Genomic DNA, 22,296 nt, shown 5'->3' with positions numbered 1-22,296 from the left:
AAGGATACGTCAGCATGTTTTGCCTAGAGAAAATGTTCTTCCCCTTTAATAGAGGCTTAATGTGTGGTAAAGGGCAGCTAATGCTTTTTGTAACATCACCAGGTACACAGTAACCTGTTAAAACATCTCTTAAAAGGACAGGGGTTTTTCCTCTCCAGGCAGTTGGCAATCCCATTTTGGATGCTGGCAATTGCACAGCTCTTCAGATGAAAGGGATCAGAGCTGAAGCAAATGGGGTAAACTTTTCAAGAGGTCAGCTGCTGGAGGAAAAAACAGCATGCCTTGATAGGGGCTCAAATTGGAGATGAGTAAGATTCCCATGAGGTGAGCTGTTAGTTGAAAAGCAGAGTTTCTTGTTATGGAATTCAGCTGTGACAAAGGAAAATGAACATAGCACATTAACAAAAGCAAATTAACACTAATATACACATTTACAGATGGCTTAGCAGCAGAAGAAAACTTTTGGAAAAGATGGCAATACACCATGCATTAGTTGTTGGTTTTTTCCATTGTTCTAAAACAGAGCACCTCTAGGAAAAGTAATTTTGAAAGACCTGAGAATATTTGAATGCTTGAACTCCTTGCTAACTTCAGTTTCATAGGCACTGCAGGGCAGATTCTAGATTTTTCATTCTTTTCTTTTTCTGGGTGGTATTTAAATATTGGTACCAGTGCAAACTCTTTTTATTTTTCAGTCATGAAGTCTCTTTTCCAGTTTCACATTTTGACTCCTCCACTTAGTGTCACTGTTGGGATAGATCGCTCTGTGTGTGTATGTGAGCGATGGGTTGACTTCCACAACAATGATAATCTCTGTGTGAGCCCCCAGTAATACCCGGATTTTGCCAGCTCCTCATGTGCCCAAATGGTTCAGGGCGTGGGAGGACAGAGAAAGGCTTCATGGTGCATTAGTCTGCTTAATAGTGGCCCTTGTATATCTCTCTCAAGGCTGGGTTTGCCTCTTCCATATTCATGGCAGACCCCGGGGAATGTTTCATGGGTCAGGGCACCTCTCTGTCTGACGCACATGGCGCTTTGGTGGAGTTTTTGACCCTATGCGGCAGGAACCAGAGCACCCAGAGGGCAAGATGGGCCTTGCTCTGCCCTGAAGCGTCAGCAACCTTTAAAACAGCCATGTGGAGCTATTGGTTGGCAGTAAGAGGTCCAAGGTAGATGGAGAGAAGTAGTTCTTCACCCAGTGTTCAATTATTTATTTTCAGAAAATAAATAAGCATTTAATAATTCTGGGGTCACTCCCGCCATGATCAAAAAGTCCCCAGTTTTGTGGGAAAATATGAAAAGTTAAAAAGGGGGTTGAATAAAATAAATAATAATTTAAAAGATCTTGCAAAGTGACCTTGTGAGATCCCAGCTGCCATTTTGAGTTGCCCGAGCAACCGAGATAGCTGACCAGGACTATCTTGCAAGATCTCAGCTGCCATTTTAGGGTTCCCACTTGAATCCTTACGGGGGTCCTCCTCCTGATAACTTTTCATCAAGGCGAGATGTCCTGATAAATGTCTTTGCCCATAGGCAAACATGTAAATGAGATCCCTGAATCACATATGGCTGATGACTCAGACAGCATACATGACTGGTGGCTCTCACCCCCAGGTGACGGTTCTCTTGTCTCAGAGTAGAAACACACCCTTGTGGAAGCAGACTGTGTGTGTAAGAAGGACAGACAACTACTGTTTGTATGTGTGTGTGCAGGGAGGAATCTTGGATCAGTGATTCTGATAAGGTCAATGCTGGGAGGATGATACAAGTAAAGGAGGCGATCAAGACAGTTTGGCGGCCCAAGTAAGGAAGAATAAACAAGAGTCTAGCAGTGCCGGAAAGAATATCAGCATTTATCGGAGTATAAGCTTTTGTGGGGGGAAAAAAGCCCACTTCATCTAATGCTGGGATTAAATTTTGTTCAGTTTTTTGCCACAAGATTCTTGCTTGTAACAGGTAAACAATACAAAAAAGCAGCGCTCCTTGATGGGACTCAAGAAGAAGAAGAAAAGTTTGAATTTATATCCCCCTTTCTTTCCTTTAAGGGGACTCACAGCGGCTTACAAACTCCTTCCCTTCCTCTCTCCGCAGCAGACACCTTGTGGGGCTGAGTGAGTTCTGAGAGAACTGTCAAGGTCATTCAGCAGGAACATGTAGGAGTGGGAAACAAATCTGGTTCACCAGACCCCACTGCTCATGTGGAGGAGTGGGGAATCAAACCCAGTTCTCCAGATTAGAGTCCACTTGCTGTTAACCACTACACCACACTGGTGATGGATAAGATTCCCAGGAGGTTAGTCACAGTTCTTGCTGAACTCTCTCAGCCCCACTTACCTCACAAGGTGTCTGTTGTGGGGGAGAGGAAGGGAAAGGAGTTTGTAAGTTGCATTGAGACTACGTACGGTTGAGAAAAGTGTGTTATACATTCAAACTTTTCTTCTAAACTTACATGGCGCTCAAGTCATGGGTGACTGGTTACAGCTCTCCAGGGTCTCTGGTGAAAGTCTTTTCTATCTCCTCCTACCTGATCCTTTTAACTGAAGATGCCAGAGACCATCGGCCATTGAACCACAACTGAAGATGCCAGAGACTAAATACTCGGCCATTGAACAACAGCCTCTATCAGGAGAAAGATATTGATTGAAATATACTTGTTTGAGCCCCATGGGAAATGAAGCCTTTCTCAGTTTGCTTTCAACTTTTAAAACTCCTGGGTGAATCAAGAAGCTGTCTGTGGCCACTATAAGAATAATTAAATATTCTAAAAATTGTAAAAAATCCAGAGTGGGTAAAATCATCTTGTCTCTCATGAGAGCCCGTGTGGTATAGTGGTTAAGAGCAGGTGAATTCTAATTTGGAGAACCGGGTTTGATTCTCCACTCCTCCACCTGAGTGGCAGAGGCTTATCTGGTGAACTGGAGGTGTTTCCGCACTCCTACATTCCTACTGGGGGACCTTGGGCTAGGCACAGTTCTCTGAGCTCTCTCAGCCCCAACTACCTCACAATGTGTCTGTTGTGGGGAGAGGAAGGTAAAGGAGCTTGTGAGCCACCTTGAGTCTCCATACAGGAGAGAAAGGTGGGATATAAATCCAAACTCTTCTTCTTTTTCTGAAATGAACTTTCCAATCTTTGCTGATTAAACATAAATCATAAACAGAGTAATGTGTTTCAGATGTGTGATGATGGACTTTTTGCACAGGGGGAAACTTGGTTTAAATGTGATTCTGGCTGGCAAGAAGAACTTATCCATTGCAAAGGGCCATGGCTCAGTGGCTTTGAACACAGAATCCCTGGCATGTGCAGTCAAAAGGATCTAGTAATCCAGTGATGTGAAAGACCTTGACTTGAGATTCCAGAGATCTGACTGCCAGTCAAAGTAGCCAAGACTGAGTTTGATAGACCAAGGGTCTGAATCTGTATCAGGCAACTTTATGTGATGTCATAGCATCTTGTTTATCCTGAATCCTCAACTGCTACTCAGTGTACCAGCAGATGAGCTTGGCTTGGTCATTGCACAAATGTGCTAACATTGCATGCATAACGCTTGAGAGCCCCACTGTAAACAAGACCCTGGGTGCATGCAAAATTGCACACAGAGGGACCTGTTGGAATCACATTGAAACAATGCTTCTGAGTTTGTACCAGTGAGTGATAGGCTGCAACAGGTAGGTTATGTGTATATTCCAATATAGCCCAACAACACAGATTTGTAAAAATAAAACTGAATTATAACATAATAGAATGGTCCAGGAAGGTGCTTTTATAAAGGGAGCAGGAGTGTAGCCTGTGCCACCATATACAGTATGTATTGTACATATTATGCTTCTCTTACTACATGGTGTTTTCATTCTGTAATTCCAGTCTCTGCATTGTGAGATATATATAATCTGATAACTTCATACATTTTTTCTAACTTTTGGAATCCTAGTCCTATTGCGCTGCTTAGTAGACATCTCATGCTACCATGGTTCATTGTCTTATTCTGTGTACTCTGCCTTGAATCTCAGTGAGAAAAGGGAGCTATCAATAAAGTAAATTAAGCAAAAACGTTGTGGAGGGGCATTGTGGAAAGGGCTTATATTGTTTCAGCGTATCACAGGGGTCCACATTCTTTGGCTTAGTTTATCAGCCAGTGTGATGTAGCAGCTAAGAATAGTGGACTCTAATCCAATCCCAGTAGGGTTTAATTCCCTACTCCTCCACATGATGGCAGACTCTTATCTGGTGATTTGTTTCTCTGCTCCTACACATGAAGCCTGCTGGGTGCCCTTGGGCTAGTTACAGTTCTCTCTGAAATCTCTCAGCCCACCTACCTCCCAAGGTGCCTGTTGTGGAGAGAGAAAGGGAAGGAGTTTGTAAGCCACGTTGAGACTCCTTAGAGGAGAGAAAGGTGGGTATAAATCCAAACTCCTCTTCTTCCATGTGGGATCGCTTCCAATCCTTCCTTATCTATGTCATCTTTGCATGCAGGAAAATTTGGGCTGACAGAGTATCTCATGAGACATGTAATCTGTGACCGCCACAGGGACTGACCAGTCGCATTCCCTGGGAAGTCCATTGTGAAGCATCCGAGCGCCCAGATTTGCATCAGGAATATGGGGAGGGGTGGCTTCAGCCTTCCCCATAAGAGGCACTGGGAGTGCAGTATTCAGTAAACATGCAGCTCACCAAGGGGGTAAATAGCATCCTCCTCCGCTGTGCCGTGGTCCTGATTCAAATCAGAATAAAGTTCCCACAAGGAAACTCACAGCTGAAGGATATTTATGCATGTACTACTTACCCCGTGGCAGTGGGTTCTCCCCACATTCTTTTGTTTACCTAGGGATTCTCCCCTGCCAACTGTCCCTAGCCGAGCTGATGCACCATTTGCCCACTCACCGCTTGTTTTTTTTCCATGCAACTTCCATTTGGAAAGGTTTCCTGCTGTCTGGTCTAGCATTAGTTTGCTAGACCGTGTCAGTTTCTTGTCAGCTCCGCTGGGTCTGTCGCTCCAGTGACCCTGATGGGCTGGCCTTTTGACCTCCCAAATTTAGCTGCGAAACATGAGCACTCCCCCTTCTGCTCCAACAGAAGGTAGGAGGGAGGTGCAGTTTTAGAACCACCCATGTTCCACTTTCCCCCCAGCTATGTTTAATAAAAAATGCAATAGCAAGCATTTATATCTCCTTTAGATGCAGTTGGTTATTGGCTTCTGATCTGAAGTCCAGCCATTATTAATTTCACGTGCTATACCCCCAAGGAATTATATGAATTGAAATAAGAAATAAGGCTGCTCTTGCTGAGGAGGTGAATTTTACCAGAGCAAGATGGCTTAGAATAGGTGATGTTTATTACCACTGGACTCATTTATTGTGTGTGAGCGTGTGGGGCGGGGTGGGGTTCTTCCTTTCAAATACATATTTGGGAATTGCATCTGATCGAGTGGAAATATTGAAATGCTTGACTTCCTGTTTATAAAAATATTATCAAAGGTGTCTTTTAGAATAAAAACTACACAATTCCCAGGGAGTTCAGGGCACTTTCTTCAGTTCTGCTCTCTTCATCCTCTTGACAACTCTCCAAGGCAACTTAAGGCTGAGAGAAAGTGACTAGGCCAAGGTCATCCAATGAGTTTCATGGTAGAATGGGGATTTGAACCTGAGTCCCCGAATCCTAGTCTGACACTCTAACCCAGTGGTGGCGAACCTTTGGCACTCCAGATGTCATGGACTACAATTCCCATCAGCCCCTGCCAGCATGGCCAATTTGTCATGCTGGCAGGGGCTGATGGGAATTGTAGTCCATGACATCTGGAGTGCCAAAGGTTCGCCACCACGGCTCTCACCACTATACCACACTGGCTCTCAAGTGATACTTCAAGGGCCATTTGCCTTAACTTTCTCCAGGGCCATTTGAACATCCCAGTCTTCCCCTATCCAGGACGCTTGGGCCCTCAAGTCTGAGTGCCTGATTTTGTAAGTTGAAAACATGCAGTCTAAAACTCTGAAGTGTTTGGGTCTGGACTGATTATAGAAATGGACATCCTCAGCAGAGCTTGGATCACATGAAAAGCATGATTCTGTTTCTAGCCTGGTGCTCACTGACAGGAAACAGGGACAGCGTGCGCTGAGATGCAAATTACAGGCAGTACTCATGCGGATGAAACCACAGGGTTTATTTTTATGTCATTGTATCAGACGTCGTCCGAGGTGGTTTCTACTGAAAGAAACTCATTGTGGTGCATCTGTTTTACAAGGGATTCCAACTTTTCTCGAGGGCAGCTGGGGGTTGCTCATCCTGTTGTAATAAGACCAAATAGAAAGTGATGTCTTTTCTGTTCTGACTTCCCCACTGAGGCCATAGGCTGTGATAGCAGTTGCAAAAATTGACATTGTCAAGTAGGGACTTGAGGAACCTTATTAGGGAAGTTCGTCCAGTTCTTGAAAGTTTGCTGCACTTCCTAAACAGGCCTGAACCACCTGGTGCGTAGCTTGGGTAGACCATGAATGGTAGACTATCTGGCACTGAATGAAGAAGGTGCCAAGTTCAGGCCCCAACCTCCCCAGCTAAAAGGGTCTTGAGTAGTAGGACTGAGAAGGATGACCACCAGTCAGAGGACACGGTCCAGGACCAATGCCCTATCCCTGTATAAAGCAGCTCCTGGAGTATTATGGCATTGGTAGGACTAGAAGCGCCACATGCATCTTAAGAAATTTTATTTATTTATTTATTTATTTATTTATTAGATTTCTAAACCGCCCTCACCCTTGGGGCTCAGGGCGGTGGACAACAGTGATCAAAACAGCTTAAAAACATAACATAAACAACTCATTAGCAATAATAAAACCAGGAACCGTATAGTGTCAGATGGCGTTTCACCCTCCTTACCTTTATGCCCATGGGAGGCCAGATGAAATGGCAGCGATGTATTTAACCAGGCTGGCCAAATGCCTGGTGGATCAGGTCTGTCTTACAGGCCCTGCGGAAACTCTGCAGGTCCCGCAGGGCCCTGATCTCCCTTGGAAGCCTGTTCCACCTGGTGGGAGCCAGGGCTGTAAAAGCCCTGGTCCTTGTAGAGGCCAGCCTGATAGCTTTAGGGCCAGGGATCACCAGGAGGTCCTCCTCCGATGAACGGAGGGGCCTAACAGGGCTATATGGGGAGTGGCGGTCTTGTAAGTATGCAGTCCAAGGCCGTGAATGGCTTTGAAGGTCAAGACCAACACTTTAAACATGACCCGGAACTCGATCAGCAGCCAGTGCAGATGGTATAGGACCGGAGTAATTCACAAGCACAAGTACCATTAAAAGGATTGACAGATGTGCAAGGGCACTAACATGCTTTTCCATGTTCAGAGATATGTGCTTATCCTAAGGCAGAGATGTGTTAGAGCAGGGATGTCCAACTCTGGCACTTCAGATGTTCATGGATGTACAATTCCCATCCCATCGATTGTAGTCCGTGAACATCTGAAGTGCCAGAGCTGGACACCCCTGTGCTAGAGAGTCCGTGTCTCAGCGGTAAATCATCTGCTTTGGGTACAGAAGGTCACAAGTTCAGTCTAGTTGAAAGGATCAGATAGGAGGTTATGGGAAAGACTGCTGCTTGAAATCCTGGAGCACCACGGCCATCAGGGGGAGCAGCAGTGGCATAGTGGTTAAGAGCAGGGTTTGATTCGCCGCTCTGCCACTTGAGCTGTGGAGGCTTATCTGGAGAACTAGATTAGCTTGTGCACTCCAAGACATGCCAGCTGGGTGACCTTGGGCTAGTCACAGTTCTTTGGAGCTCTCTCAGCCCCACCCACCTCACAGGGTGTTTGTGGGGGTGGGGAAGGAAGGGAAAGGAGATTGTAAGCCCCTTTCAGGATTGTAAGTCTCCTTACAGGAAAGTGGGAGGGTATAAATTCAAACTCTTCTTCATCAGAGTAAGCAACACTTGACTTTGATAGATCTGACTCAGTAGGAGGCAGCTTCAATTGTGGGTATAAATCCAAAACTCTTCTTCTTCTATTCTGGCTCATAGCCCTTGATGGGTGTAGGTATGCATGAATTCGTCTAATCTCCCTTTAGAAGCACCTGAGTGGTCGTCACTCTATCCCATGGGAGTGAGTTCCATAAATGCATTGTTAGGGGGGGAAAGTATTTATTTTAACTCTGTCCAATAATCCTTTGGGATGCCAACAAAATGTAGATCAGGCATGCCAGCAAGTCCTTGCCAGATCATGTCTGGTACACACAAGTTCTGTGACGGCTGACGGTTACAGCATAACTTCTGGGGAAATCATTGCAAAGGAAGATCTATGCATTTTTACCCCAGCTGACTTACAAAGAGCCAAGAAAGTTTGCGTGCACTGGTTCTTGGAATCACAGCGACCCCTAAACAAGATGCCAACCCCACCCCCCACATAAAATTGCAAGAATCTGGCAGGGCTATAGATAATGCACTGGCAGCAACAGATAATGAAACCAGCTGAGCACATGTAGGTCTCTAGCCACAAAGGTTTAAGGAGCTGTGGTGGACTTGGCTGATTCTGGGGTCCTTGAAGGAGACCACTTTCTTCCCGACCCCCAGCTCTCGCCTTCCAGGCTGCCGCAAAGGGAATTCCATGCCCTTGAGGCAGGACATGTCAGTTTGCGTTTTATCCATCCTTCTGGACTCCCTTTGTGTTAGGGCACCCATCATGCAAAATCATTTCACAGCCCAGCCGTCAGGAGATGAAAATCTCGGTTGACAACAACATGACCAGAATTTGGGCCTGATGGCAAAACAAACTCAACGGGCCCAAACCAGGGGGTCTAGCTCAGCTCCTTGATCTGAAGGGGGGGGGGTGCACTTATTTTAAGGCATTTTAAAGCTACCTTTTCCCTAAATAACCTATTAGCCAAAGGCCGAAGCCTAATTTCTCTGGTTTGGTGGAAACCCTAATCATAAATCGTTAAAAATTGTTTGATTTCAGAGATGTCATGGGTGCACCCCATTGTAGAAATAGGCTTGCAGCCTGGCCGGACCTGACAACCTCAGCCACAGCTAGTTGTTCTCTGATTCTTCTGCATGCTTGGGCCAGGGTTACCTTTGATAACCCCTAGTCAGTGCAAGGGATTTTGGGGATCAGCCAGCAAAATGCAAAATTACAAACCCAGAGTTATGAATCCTCACACCTCAGTATGGGTAGCTGCCACCAGCTCCTTTTCACTATCCAAACAGCCATTTCTTGTATATGTTCCTTTTAAATCTTAGCTCGGTTGAAAGTTCTTAAAGAAGAAGAATTTGGATTTATATCCCCCCTTTCTCTCTTGTAAGGAGGCTCAAAGGGACTTACAATCTCCTTTCCCACCCCCCACCCCACAACAACAAACACCCTGTGAGGTAGGTGGGGCTGAGAGAGCTCCAAAGAACTGTGACTAGCCCAAGGTCACCCAGCTAGCATGCGTTGGAGTGCACAAGCTAATCTGGTTCACCAGATAAGCCTGCACAGCTCAAGTGGCAGAGTGGGGAATCAAATCCGGTTCTCCAGATTACAGTGCACCTGCTCTTAATCACTACACCATGCTGGCTCTTTGGACATCCACCTGGTTTCCTTAGACACCTCCCATTTATCCTCTTCATTGGAACTGTTTGAAACTATGCCTTCAAGAACTTACTTTTAAGAAACTCCCATCCATCATGCACTCCCTGCTCTTTTAGCATTCTTAACCACAGGATCACGCCCAGTAGTTTCCTAAGTTTACTGAAATCAGCTTTCTTAAAGTCTAGAATGTGTGTCTGACTGTGCTTGGCATGCCCTTTCCACTGAATAACAATTCCAGGAGCACATAGCCACTCCCACCTAAGGATCCTACCACTTCTACCCCATTAATCAGTTCATCATCGTTGGTCAGGAGTCAATCTAAGACAGCCTTGTTGCCTCTTCCACCTTCTGGACCATGACATTGTCTGCAAGGCAAGTAAGGAATTTGTTGGACCTTATAGTCTTCGCAGAGTTTGACTTCCAATTTCAGGATAACAGAAATCTCCCCTTACTACTACTTGTCTCCTGTCTTAAAATTTGGTCATCTGTTCCAGTTCTTGAATCTGGCTTGGGGGTCTGTAATAGAGATCACTGTTGTTTCCCTTCTCCTTAATTTTTATCCAGATGCTCTCAACCTGGCTTCCAAGATTTAAATCGTGGACTCACATTTAATGCAGTTCCTGCTCCTTTCCTAGTTGGTCTATATCTCTGAAATATGTTATACCCCTCAATTATTACATTCCAATCTGGAGACTCATCCCACCAGATTTAAGTGATGCCTACTATATTATATTATATTATATTATATTATATATTATATGATATGATATGATATGATATGATATTATATTATATTATATTATATTATATTATATTATATTATATTATATTATATTATTTGCTATGCCATGTTAAGAGTTCAAGTTCATCTTGTTTATTTCCCATGCTCCGTAGTTAGGGTAGAGTCATCCAAGGCCATGGTTCATTCCCCTGGCTTCTTATTTAAGGTTTTTCCCCCTCCCACTGTTGGGTTCTTGAACTGTTCACTTAGTTCTCACTATAACCTTCAGAGTATTATCTCTAGCACTTGATGAACTCCTGTCTTCTTGAATACAGTGGGGTTGTAGTGGGGTCTTCTCATATTTCTCTGTTTACACATGAGGAGGCACCCCACTACCTGCTGGGCAGTCTGCCTACCGAACTCGCCTGGATATGTTTTTCCTGGTTCTATTAACTCCACCCATCAACTCACTTTTAAAGGCATACAGGAACAAGATTGCTGGCTTTGTTAAAGCCCTTTAAATTACAGTTATATCAACAGTGTTGTTTTTGCATTTATATCAATATTGTAGCCTCTTTCCAAAAAATAATCCTCCCCTAAATGAAAGAGGCAAAGCAGTTCCCTGGATCACACTCTGCTGAAGAAGGGGACCATGTCCTAGAACTGATATTTCTCCCCTCCCCCCATACATGCACACACATACTTCCTGCTGCTGCTACCACTGAAGGAGAGAGAGGCTTGTTAGTTATTTAAATACTATTTCTTAGTATTTCAATATACCTGTATTAGATCTGACATTATTTTTGATAGATCTAATATGGTACAAATGCTTGAAGTTGAAATAAAGTTTTTCACAACCTTCCCGATCATTGGAGAGAGCAGAGGTAGAGCAGGAGAGGTGAGGTGGAGCAAAAAAGCATGAAGCAAATAATAATGCAGGGCCATTTGTTCCATCTTTCCTGTAAAGCAGGGGAGAAGGTTGCTCTTTGTGCACTCTCACAAACAGTGGAGATTATGGGATCTGCTGCTCAGTGAGAGGGCAGGTGGGGAGGTGTCCATAACAGAAGCTCTGTCCCTTCAGTGCAGGACAGAGCACCAGTGTATAATCAGTCCAAAATATAAAATCTCAACCTAACTTTGGTGTTAAATTCAGGTATTAAATACACACAGCTTTGGAAAATATTTTATGTATGTCTCATTCTATCCCCAACCAAGACAACAAGGGAAATTGAGACAGTTGCTGAAAGAAGGATGCATCCATCTCAAATGAACAGTGGTTCCCAGACCACTCAGGGTCTTAAAAAGAAGCTGACAGTGGCCATTACTGAAAATTAGAGCTGTCCCTGTTAAGCAAGGATCATTGGGAACATATGTGCACTTACCAGTAGGGTATGACCGTTTAGAAGATGCGTCCTTAGTATCTACCTCATCAGCTGTGCTCCTTTCTGTGTCTCTTTCTCTAGGTGCTTGTTCACAGCCAGTGAAAAGCCATGGCACAGCAGCGTTGACCTGAACTGCAGATTTGGTAAGTACCAAAATAAGCAGTGGGTAGAAATTCTCTCTCTCTGTGTGTGTGAGTTAAGTGCCATCAAATCACTTCCGACTCATGGCAACCCTATTAATTCGTTGTCCTCCGGAATATCCTATCGTTTACAATCTTGTTCATGTCTTGCAAATTGAGGGTTGTTTTTTCTTTAAAGAGGCAAAGCATCTCATGTTGGGTCTTCCTCTTTTCCTGCTGCCTTCAACTTTTCCTAGCATTATTGTCTTTTCCAGTGACTCTTGTCTTCTCATGATGAGGCCAAAATGCAACAGCCTCAGTTTAGTCATTTTAGCTTCTAGGGACAGTTCAGCCTTGATTTAATCTACAACCCAATGATTTGTCTTTTTGGCAGTCCACAGTATCCAGAACACTTTCTTCCAGAACATGATATCCAGAACACCACATTAAAATCTACTTTATTACTGTCAGCTTTCCCCCCTAGGAACTATATTTACCTCATTGCTGCAGTTCCCATTAAATGGAACGCAAAGAGGATGATGTGTGTAAATAATCATGAATAGGCTAGGGATCTGCAAGGAATAATGGGGGAACAGTGTGGAAATCTCTCCCAAATGGCCCTCTATAGGATTCTCTAAGCTTCAAGGGGTTAATATCTCCTGTGCCCTTTTCCCCTATAACAGACTGTCGCGTGCTTTCAACGTTTAGTGCCTTCTGGACCATATTCTGTCCTCTGTACCAGGAGCTTTCAGGGGGAGGAGTATTTATTTACAAAGCCGTATTTTTCTGGGAAGTCTCCTGAGTATGTAGAAATTCCTGTTTTGGGTTTGTATGTCCCACTATTATTGCTTTTGTTATTGCAACAAAGGCCAGTCATTTTACTATTAATTATAGAGTCAGGCTGGGGACCAACAGGAATTTCAGGGATTATAAAATAGGGACCACAAAATATCCTTATCTATGATTCTCTAAGTGCCCAGGAACTTACGCTTGCTGACTTCTCGCCATATTTAAAATCTGTCTCTTCTGGGAAATATTTATTCCTCATCAGACCAATTTTTAATGTTTTCTTCCCTTGGTAACTCAAAGACACATTATTCATAGAATGCTTACCTCAAGATTCTTTAGGTGCTCTTCAGTGAAGCAGTGGGCTTTCAGAGCGGTCTCCTTGCTTTTCACTGTTTACAGTGAGGAGCCATTCTTTGCCTGCCCTGATGCTAGCTTGCTGGTTTCCATGGACCTCAGCACCTTTTCCTGGTTCTCTTAACTCCACCATCAACTCCCCATAAAGGCAAAGATCTAATCATGCCTATAATTGCAAGATAAAGGACTTCATTAAATCTGTTTAAATTGCATTTATATTGATATGCTTGTAATAGCAAGTGTATTGATATTGTAGACCCTTTCCCAACATAATCCCCCCACACATGAAAGAAAAAGGTAAAGATATTTGCTGGACCACATGCTGCTGAAGAAACCGACTTAGTACTGTAACCCCTTCCCTTCCCCTCCACACACACTCTCTTTCTTTCTCTCTCTGTTCCTGTCTCTGCTGCAGCCAGGGAATTTTTTTAAAAAATGTTGTAAAAGTCTTGTTTGGTATAAAGTTGTAAAAGGCCCTCCCAATCATCGGGGAGGAGGGAAGCAGAGCAGGGGAGGCAGAGGCGTAGCTGGAGAAAATGGAGCCTGAGGTGAACTCCAAGTTTTCTGCCCCGCCCACACCCCCGCATGCCACTTACCTTAGCTGGCGGTAGGGCCTGGTGGGGTGGGACTGGGCAGGGGCGCGCACAGCAGCCTCCACAGCAGGAAGGGGGAAGGAGGAGGGGTGTGAGGGGCGATTTTCCGTCCCCTACGTGACCCCAACAGCTCCATCTGGTGCACCAGTCCCCACCCCACCACCTGGTAGCTACGCCACTGAGGAGAGGTGGGGTGGAGACAGAAAGGGTCCCTGGCCGTGTTGTTCCTTTGCAAAAGCCAAAGAGAGAGGCTTTTTTTAAAAAATAGAAGCTTGTTTGAAAAGAAGTTTTTTTAAATGCCCTTGTAATCATCAGAGAAGGCAGAAGCAGAGCAGGGGGTGGAGCCAGAAAGAAAGCCTGCTTGTTCCTATCGATATATCGATAGAAGCATTTAGAGAGGCAGAAGGGAATGCATACAAAGCAGTGGGAATCGTGAGGGAGTGGGAAGTGTGAGACTAGGTGGGCTGGCTGCGGGTGGAAGGAAGAGGTCTGGGCAAAGCTGTGCTCACTGGCAACTCTGCCCACTCTGGCTGCGAAGCAAAATTAAATTTGTGCTAGAAGTGGTCTTGCTTGCCACGGGGAGGATATTAAGTAAAAGCGGGGCTTGAAGAAATACGTCCGTAGAAGAAATCTTGCAGCGACGCACATTTACCCCCATCGCGCAGCAGATGCCTTGTGTGTAATCAGCAAACAGTTACGATATCTTTTCCAAAAATTGTGTGGAGTTTTCTGAGTAGACAGAGATTCTTGCCTTACCTGTGTATATCCAGTTCTGCTGGTTTGGCCATACTGGCAGGGGCTGATGGGAATTGTAGTCCATAACATCTGGAGTGTCAAAGGTTCGCCACCATGGGCATAGGGCCTGGCCAATTTGCTGTTACTTATAGTAAAGAATTCCCAAAGTAAGCAGAGTGGAGACGGGGCCAGGAGTGTTGACTGAAACCTCCAGAACACTCCATCTTGGAGGCTAAAATGATGTACCGTGTTTCCCTGAAAATAAGACAGTGTCTTATATTAATTTTTGCTCCCAAAGATGCGCTATGTCTTATTTTCAGGGGATGTCTTATTTTTCTGTGTTCTGTTCGTCAGGCATGCTTCCAAACAAAAACTTTGCTATGTCTTACTTTCGGGGATGCCTTATATTTCGCACTTCAGCAAAACCTCTACTATGTCTTATTTTCAGGGGCTGTCTTATATTTGGGGAAACAGGGTATTTGGCAGGAGACCCAAATGCAGTGAACCTTGTTTCTCTGGAGCAGCTGCAAAATAGGCCGGGGGTGTGTGTGTGGCCTTGCAACAGAGTGGCAGCAGACAGATGTTGAACCTTTCCCCACTACCTGCTCTCCCCCCATAAATGCACAGCTGGAACCCAGCCAGGGAGCAACAGGAAGGACACCAGGAAGGAAGCTTCCCGTCTCCTCCTTGAACAAAGCACCATTCTCACCCCCTAAATCATCACCCTCATATTGCAGCAAGTGAACTTGATTCATAAAATGTGCTACACAGGTGCAGTCCTGCAGACATACCTCCCTGTAAACATGCTGTGGAGATTCCTTGAGAGTTTTCATGCGTGCCCCAGTCCCTGGTTCGTGAGCAACATCCCCTGACACAGTCAAGGATTTTCAGCACATGTCTCAGCAGCACCAATGGCAGCGTTCTTCTTGCCACTCCCCCACTCCCCCCGCCCGTTCGGCGCTGGCTCTCAACTGTCCCACTAACCCAAGGCTGTCAGTGGCGGGTAGCTCGGAGGTCTCTGTCACTGCGAATTAAGAGATGCACCCCCCTGCCGCCCGCTCATGTGCTCTTCCTGCGTTCTGATTTCCTCCCTCTGTTTCTTGCAGAACCAGACTCTGCCTAGGGCCCTGTCTGGGTGTAGCCTGACTCTTGTCACTTTCTTTTGCCAAGATGGGAAGCCAGCCTACGAGCCTAGTGCAAGAAGCCGAATGGGTTCCTTGCTTTTCTCTTAAGCATGCCAATATCAGGACCTCCACTGCAATCGCTGCTTCCTCTCCTGGAAGTTTCCATGGTAGCAACACCGGGCCCTGGCATGCTTGTGTGGGAGTCAGCACTTCTGTGCCCTGAATGGTGGGGGGGGGCTTCCTCCGTTGCCTCGCCCCATGCAGAGGCCATTTCTGACAGCATGCCGCATTGGCAATGGCTTGGAGAAAGGTTGACCTTTGTCCTTGCATCTTTGCCAGCCTAACTAGCAAGGCCATCCTTCTGGCTGCTTAAAGGCCGCTGTGCTTCCTGCCTCATAGAAACAGGAGTCATGGTGGTGGCAGAGGGCGAAGATGTCACTGCATACCCTGTGGGCCCTTCAGAATCTTTGCAAGCTGCCTCCATTCATGAGCTGCTGGTCTTTGGGTCTCTACTGTGCCTCCTGTTACATATGGCTTTCTTTGGCTGATGTACTAGACATGTTGCCATGCAACCAGCATGTGGCAGGAAGAAAGACAGTGAAAAGCTGACAGTCTTTGAGAAGAACAAAGCTAGCAAATGCCCTTTATCCTCTCTCCTTCATGTCGAGTCATGCATATTTCCCCCTCCCTTGGACTTTCACCACTGCAGAGCATGAAAGAGCCACATGTGCTTCAAGTCCTGCCTTTCCTCATAGGCAGCAGAGTGAAATTAAAGTGCCTGACAGTCAGTTTTGCAGCCTGGAATGCCATTTTGGGGAGATGGACAGCTCCCATTTTTCAGACCCCACATAATTATTGTTTGGAAACATATATGTTGTGTAGTCATCTGCCGAAATATTCTTACAATTCTTTCTGTTTCTTTTCAATGCATTCTTGAACAGAAATATTTAGAGTTCCAAGCTAAGTGGACCGTGTTCACTATGCGTAGAAGTGTAACTAGTCCAAATGAAGTTATCTCTAACCTTCAAACATGAATGAACTAGGTTGGTTGTGATCATTTTTTCTGATGTCACTCTGCAACCATATTCTGCCTTCAGTGTCCCCTTTCCTACACTATCTGTATGTTTCGATGTCCCTGGGGTGACAAGTAACTCAGGAGATAAGTACCTGACAGGGAACTTGTCCAACCCAATTACTTAGCCCATATTCATACCATACAGTGTTGTTCCCTGGCTGGTATTTTGGCACCCCATGCTTCCCGCAAAATGGCTTGCTGGGTGGCTTAGGGAAAGGTCTTGTTCTGTATAAACTGTGCCTCTTGAGCAATTCCAGAAATCTGATATTAGGCTGGGATCTGAAGTATGAGAAGGAATAGTAATACTTATTTAGGTCTAGCTTGACAGTCCAATTTCTGAATATAGTTCTGTTCCACCACTTAATATTCCATTCATCCACCTGCAAACAGCTGAGGATGGCTACTCTGGGATCTTTGATGAGATGACCAGGCAAGTTAAAATGTTTAGCCTTTCTTTTCTAGAATTCCAGGAAATATATTGACTGCCAAAGCTAAACAGCAATCACCCTCATTCTCCAAATGTCTTCCCAAAACAGGAAAAAATGGTTGAGATGTTTATACTCCACTTTTCTCCCCATGGGGACCTAAAATGACTTACAACATTGTTTTCCCTTTTCCCCATTTAGTCCTCACAACAATCACCCTGTGAGGTAGGTAATGCTGAAACAGAATGACAGCCCACGGCCATCCAACAAGCCTTCATGGCAGAGCAGGGAACATGGGGCTCCTGGAACCTTTGAGGAAGGCTGTAGGAGGTGATGGATGCTCCAAGGACCATAGGCAGTTTCACATGATGGTCTATAGGGGCAATTGCCCCTGGTACGAAACTGGGAGGGGCACTGACCATCCATAGCACCACCACCACCCCAATGGAAGGGAGAAAGAAGAAGAGCAGACTCCTGCTGCCACCTATTTTCTCCACGTCAAGGTTTTGGACCATTGGCTTCAGCAGCTGTGATGGCTCCACCCACATAGCTGGGGGCAAGAGCCACCCCTTAATTGGCCCTGGTGGTAGTGGCAGTGATTCTAAGGTCCCATCCTGAACTTTTGCCTAGGGCAGTGGTTCTCAACCTTCCTAATGCCGCAACCATTTAATACAGTTCCTCATGTTGTGGTGACCCACAACTGTAAAATTATTTGTGTCCTGGTTTCTAAAACCATCGGAAATGTGTTTTCCAATGGTCTTGGGCGACCCCTGTGAAAGGGTCGTTCGACCCCCAGAGGGGTCATGACCCACAGGTTGAGAACCGCTGGCCTAGGGCAAGGGTGTCCAACACTGGCGCTACAGATGTTCATGGACTACAATTCCCATCAGCCCATGAACATCTGAAGCTCCAGAGTCAGACACTCCATGGCCTAGGGCTTCACAATTAGCTCCAGAATCACCCTGGCAGTGCCACAGCATGGAAATTCATCACAGTGGAGGAACAACATCTCAGTGAGGAAGACTGACCAAAAGACAGAACAATCAGGAGGGTTTTGTGCAAGGATCTGGGTCGGCAGGTAGTTTCAGGGGCGGGCTGAAAAGTTAAAATGACTCAGGAACAAGCTGAGTGGAGCCAAGCCGCAGCAACAACTGCATACTCTCCTGCAGTATCTGCAGCTGGCCACAGCACAGGAGGTGGCTGTGGTGAGCCTACATTTGTCATGGCTGCCACCAGCCAGGTTACAGTGGCACTGCAATGTTACCGCCATTGCTGGGGCTCAATTCAGCATGATGTATATTACCAGAAGCCCTCTGGGAACCTTCCTGGCAAATGATTCCCTCCCTGACCTCCGTCTCTTTTTCTCCTCACGCCTCCGCTCTCCTTGTTCTCTTGCCTTCCCACAGGGGCCGCCCAGCGATGGGTTGTGTGCAATGCAAAAAGAAGGGGGTAAGCAAGAACCAGAACAATGGCAGTGACGGGGCAACCGGCCAGCCTGCCAACTCCTGCTACGACCTCAATTCCACCCAGCAGAACCCCTCCAACAACTTCCCACGCATCCCAGATTTCAACAACTTCCCAGGGACGCCGGGGCCTTCTACACCTGCCTTCCTTCCAGGCTCTGGCTTCTACCCTACTCCTTCCCTGCATTCACATGGAGGTGGGGTTGCAGGTGAGTCTCCCAATCTGGTCTGTTCCTGGGCTAGGTGGGGTGGGGTGAGGGTTTGGGGATGGGGTTGGGGTTGGGGAGCTGGCCTTCTGCTTTTCCCTGTCACTTCAATCCATATTTATTTCTCATCAGCCCAGCAGAAGGCTGCATATTGAACTTGGGCACATGTGAAATTCTGCTCCAAGGTCCATGCTCACCGCTGTGCCCCAGATTAACTGACTCACCATCAGTACCACCTTCCCAGGTTTCCATTCAGCTGGCTTGAAAGGAATGATTTGAGCATACACAGAAAAAGGAAACTACAGGGGTGTAGGGTTTAGTCTAAGCTTGTCCCCTCTTGCACAACCAGCATATGTACCAATACTTCCTGCTACAACCTGCAAGCACGCACAAGTTTAAGTGAGAGCCAGTGTGGTGTAGTGGTTAAGAGCAGGTACACTCTAATCCAGAGAACCGGGTTTGATTCCCCATTCTGCCACTTGAGCTGTGGAGGCTTATCTGGTGAACCAGATTAGCTTGTGCACTCCAACACATGCCAGCTGGGTGAACTTGGGCTAGTCACAGTTCTTTGGAGCTCTCTCAGCACCACCTACCTCACAGGGTGTTTGTTGTGAGGGGGGAAGGGAAATGAGTGTGTAAGCCCCTTTGAGTCTCCTTACAGGAGAGAAAGGGGGGATATAAATCCAACTCTTCTTCTTCTTAGATTTCAGATGAGTGCAATTTGGTGATTGTAAGACACAGTATGTGGTGCGAGCTGACTTTTTTTGTACAGTTGGGCACGTGGGGTTTAATAAGGAGCAAGTTTTATTTTTTTAAGTAGATTAGGAGAAAATGAACAATGAGGGTGAAATCTGTTTCTCTTTTTCTGCTGCCTGTCTTCTTTCCCTCTTTATCTTTCAATTAAGAAATAAACTTGTGCGTGCTTGCAGGTTGTAGCAGGAAGTATTGGTACATATGCTGGTTGTGCACGGGTGGGGGGGGGGGACACAAGCTTAGACTAAACCCTACACCCCTGTAGTTTCCTTTTTCTGTGCATGCTCAAATCATTCCTTTCAAGCCAGCTGAATGGAAACCTGGGTGGGTGGTACTGATGGTGAGTCAGTTAATCTGGGGCACAGCGGTGAGCATGGACCTTGGAGCAGAATTTCACATGTGCCCAAGTTCAATATGCAGCCTTCTGCTGGGCTCTCACTGCCCTCCTCTGATGCCCTGCAGGTGGAGGAGTGACCCTTTTCGTCGCCTTGTACGATTACGAAGCCCGGACAGAGGACGATCTCACGTTTATGAAGGGAGAGAAATTCCACATCATCAACAATACGTGAGTATCTTCACTCTGCATGGGAGGGGAAGTTAACTCAGTGGGTCTTCAAGCTTTCTAAACTCAGGACTTATTTGGCTGCAAGGATGTGACATCAGAGTACTGACAGGAAGACGGAGAACCAAGTTATGACATCACTCATGTCAAGGCCAGGACAGTGAGCAACAAATGGAGAGAATCAGGGAAAGGAAACAGAGTCATGGAAAGTGCCAGAAAGTGGATCACAGTGAGGAATTAGCTGAGACTTGGCCCCAGGGAGAAATCCTCTCTGTTGCTGAGGAACCTCCTCAGTCCTTGTGACCCACTTGAGTTTGCTGACCCATGAGTTTAATGACCACTGTTCTTTTCCCTGTCTGTGCAGCCACACTTATAAGTTTATCTAATTGATGGATAGCAGCTTTGGACCTTCTAACAAATGTCGGTAGAAATGTGAAGGACTTCCTCCTTATGGCCATAGTCATCCACTCATCCAGAACTTGTGCATTTTGCTATTATGGGGGAGGTCGTATGTGTGGCCACTGTCAGAGACAAAGTTATTTCAGCTGGGTTCAAAGAAGTGATCCAACTACTACTAACAAGGAAAGCATCTATTCCTAAGAAAGTTCAAGATGCTGATAAAGTGAAGAAGAAGAAGAAGAAGAGGAGGAGGAGGAGGAGGAGGAGGAGGAGTTTGGATTTATATCCCCCCTTTCTCTCCTGTAGGAGACTCAAAGGGGCTTACAATGTCCTTGCCCTTCCCCCCTCACAACAAACACCCTGTGAGGTAGGTTTACAGATGTAAGCATAAACTTATATAGGCAAACTGGCATTAGGATCTTGCCAAACTTTTACATCGGTTCCAGAGTGATAACTCAATACTGCACCAAACTTTTATTCTATCGACACACTTTATTTCAACTAATTATCTTTATCCATTCAGGAAGGACACCAACGTGTTTACCTTTTTACACGTGTATTGTTATTCTTACTGACCCTGGATGTTTCAGGAAATGTTCGGTTCTTTTGGAACATTTCATACTATATCTAAACAACATGAAGCTAGCCAGTTTGATAAAGGACTGCCACCAGCTAACACTTTTCCATCATCTCCAGCACAATGCCATTCTCCTTCACCACACTTGGCACATTTCTCAGAAGGCACGAGGAGTCACACATAACTTCCCTTATCCTTGCTTGCTTCACATGCACACAATATGGCTCTATGAAATAGTGGATTTTTTTAAAAAAGATCAAATTTCAAGCGTTTGAAATAAATTTGCTACGTCAGGCACGTGCCTGTTCTGAATCCTATCACCGAAGCATGATGTCAGGGCACTCCCAGGCCATTTGTGCCCTTGTGGACAACTCCACAGTGAGTGTACAGTCCCTTCAGGTCAGATTCTTGGTTCTGCACGCTTTCCCCACTCTTGAACTCACTGTACTGCAGATCAGAGAAGCTCCTCAGTTTTTGAAACCTGGCAATATTTGACTCCTCTCGCTTTGTAGAGAAAGGGGAGGGAATGAGCACATGTTTTGCTTTCTTTGGGTTTCCTCACTCCTCTTGACTCTCCCCACCCACACAACAGCAGTTCCCTCTTGCATAAATAGAACAAGGAAGTGGAGGGCAGGCAAAAGGGCAGATCGGTTTGGCCACGTTCACTTTGCAGTGAAAGAAACCCATTGAAACAGAAAACCATGGGAAAAACCATAGATAGATAGATAGATAGATAGATAGATAGATAGATAGATAGATAGATAGATAGTTAGTTAGTTAGTTAGTTAGTTAGTTAGTTAGTTAGTTAGTTAGTTAGTTAGTTAGTTAGTTAGTTAGTTAGTTAGTTAGTTAGTCCAGGTGCTCAGGAGCAGCAGCAGCAGAAGGCCATTGCTTTCACATCCTGCATGTGAGCTCCCAAAGGCACCTGGTGGGCCACTGCGAGTAGCAGAATGCTGGACTAGATGGACTCTGGTCTGATCCAGCAGGCTAGTTCTTATGTTCTTATGTTCTTATAGATAGTTAGATATTTGTACACCACTTTCTTCCCCAGTGGCTTACAAAATCATTCTCCTCACCTCCATTTTATCCTCCCAACAATAACCCTGCAAGGTAGCTAAGACTGAAAGAGACAAACAAGCCCCAGATCACCCAGCAAGCTCTCATGGCAGACTGCTAGTTTGAACCTGAGTTTTTAAAACCCTTCTTTAGCATGCAAAGCTGACTCTATGCAAAGCTGACTCTTTTCTTATTATCTGGCAGAGGCTGGGCCAGATGTTCAATCCTGGCTGAGGCAATAGCCAATTTCCCAATCCGACTATTATACATTTCCTCATACAGACTTATGGCATCTGTATTGGGCACCTATGCCTTTACGAGATGCAGCAAGTGGGCTTTAGTATAAAAATCAACTCTTCTTCTTCCAATCTGGCAGCAGAACATTGGATGATATGACATGATCTTCCCTCTGCCACT

At 45.6% G+C, this 22,296-nt stretch overlaps 1 protein-coding gene across 2 annotated transcripts in view; it reads left to right on the top strand.

The window, feature by feature from the left end:
* Nucleotides 1–22,296, top strand: part of FGR (FGR proto-oncogene, Src family tyrosine kinase) — a 74,135-nt gene that overhangs the window by 34,009 nt on the left and 17,830 nt on the right. For both annotated transcript variants that reach the window (XM_048500758.1, XM_048500760.1), the window contains exons 2-4: nt 11,731–11,792; nt 18,270–18,535; nt 19,748–19,850. In XM_048500758.1, the coding sequence (XP_048356715.1) occupies nt 18,283–18,535; nt 19,748–19,850 (356 nt within the window). In that variant the 5' untranslated portion in view covers nt 11,731–11,792; nt 18,270–18,282. The remainder of the gene's footprint in view (nt 1–11,730; nt 11,793–18,269; nt 18,536–19,747; nt 19,851–22,296) is intronic.

This window comes from Sphaerodactylus townsendi, linkage group LG06, assembly GCF_021028975.2.
Source record: "Sphaerodactylus townsendi isolate TG3544 linkage group LG06, MPM_Stown_v2.3, whole genome shotgun sequence".
Taxonomy (NCBI): domain Eukaryota; kingdom Metazoa; phylum Chordata; class Lepidosauria; order Squamata; family Sphaerodactylidae; genus Sphaerodactylus; species Sphaerodactylus townsendi.
This window is presented reverse-complemented; position numbering and strand designations above follow the sequence as displayed.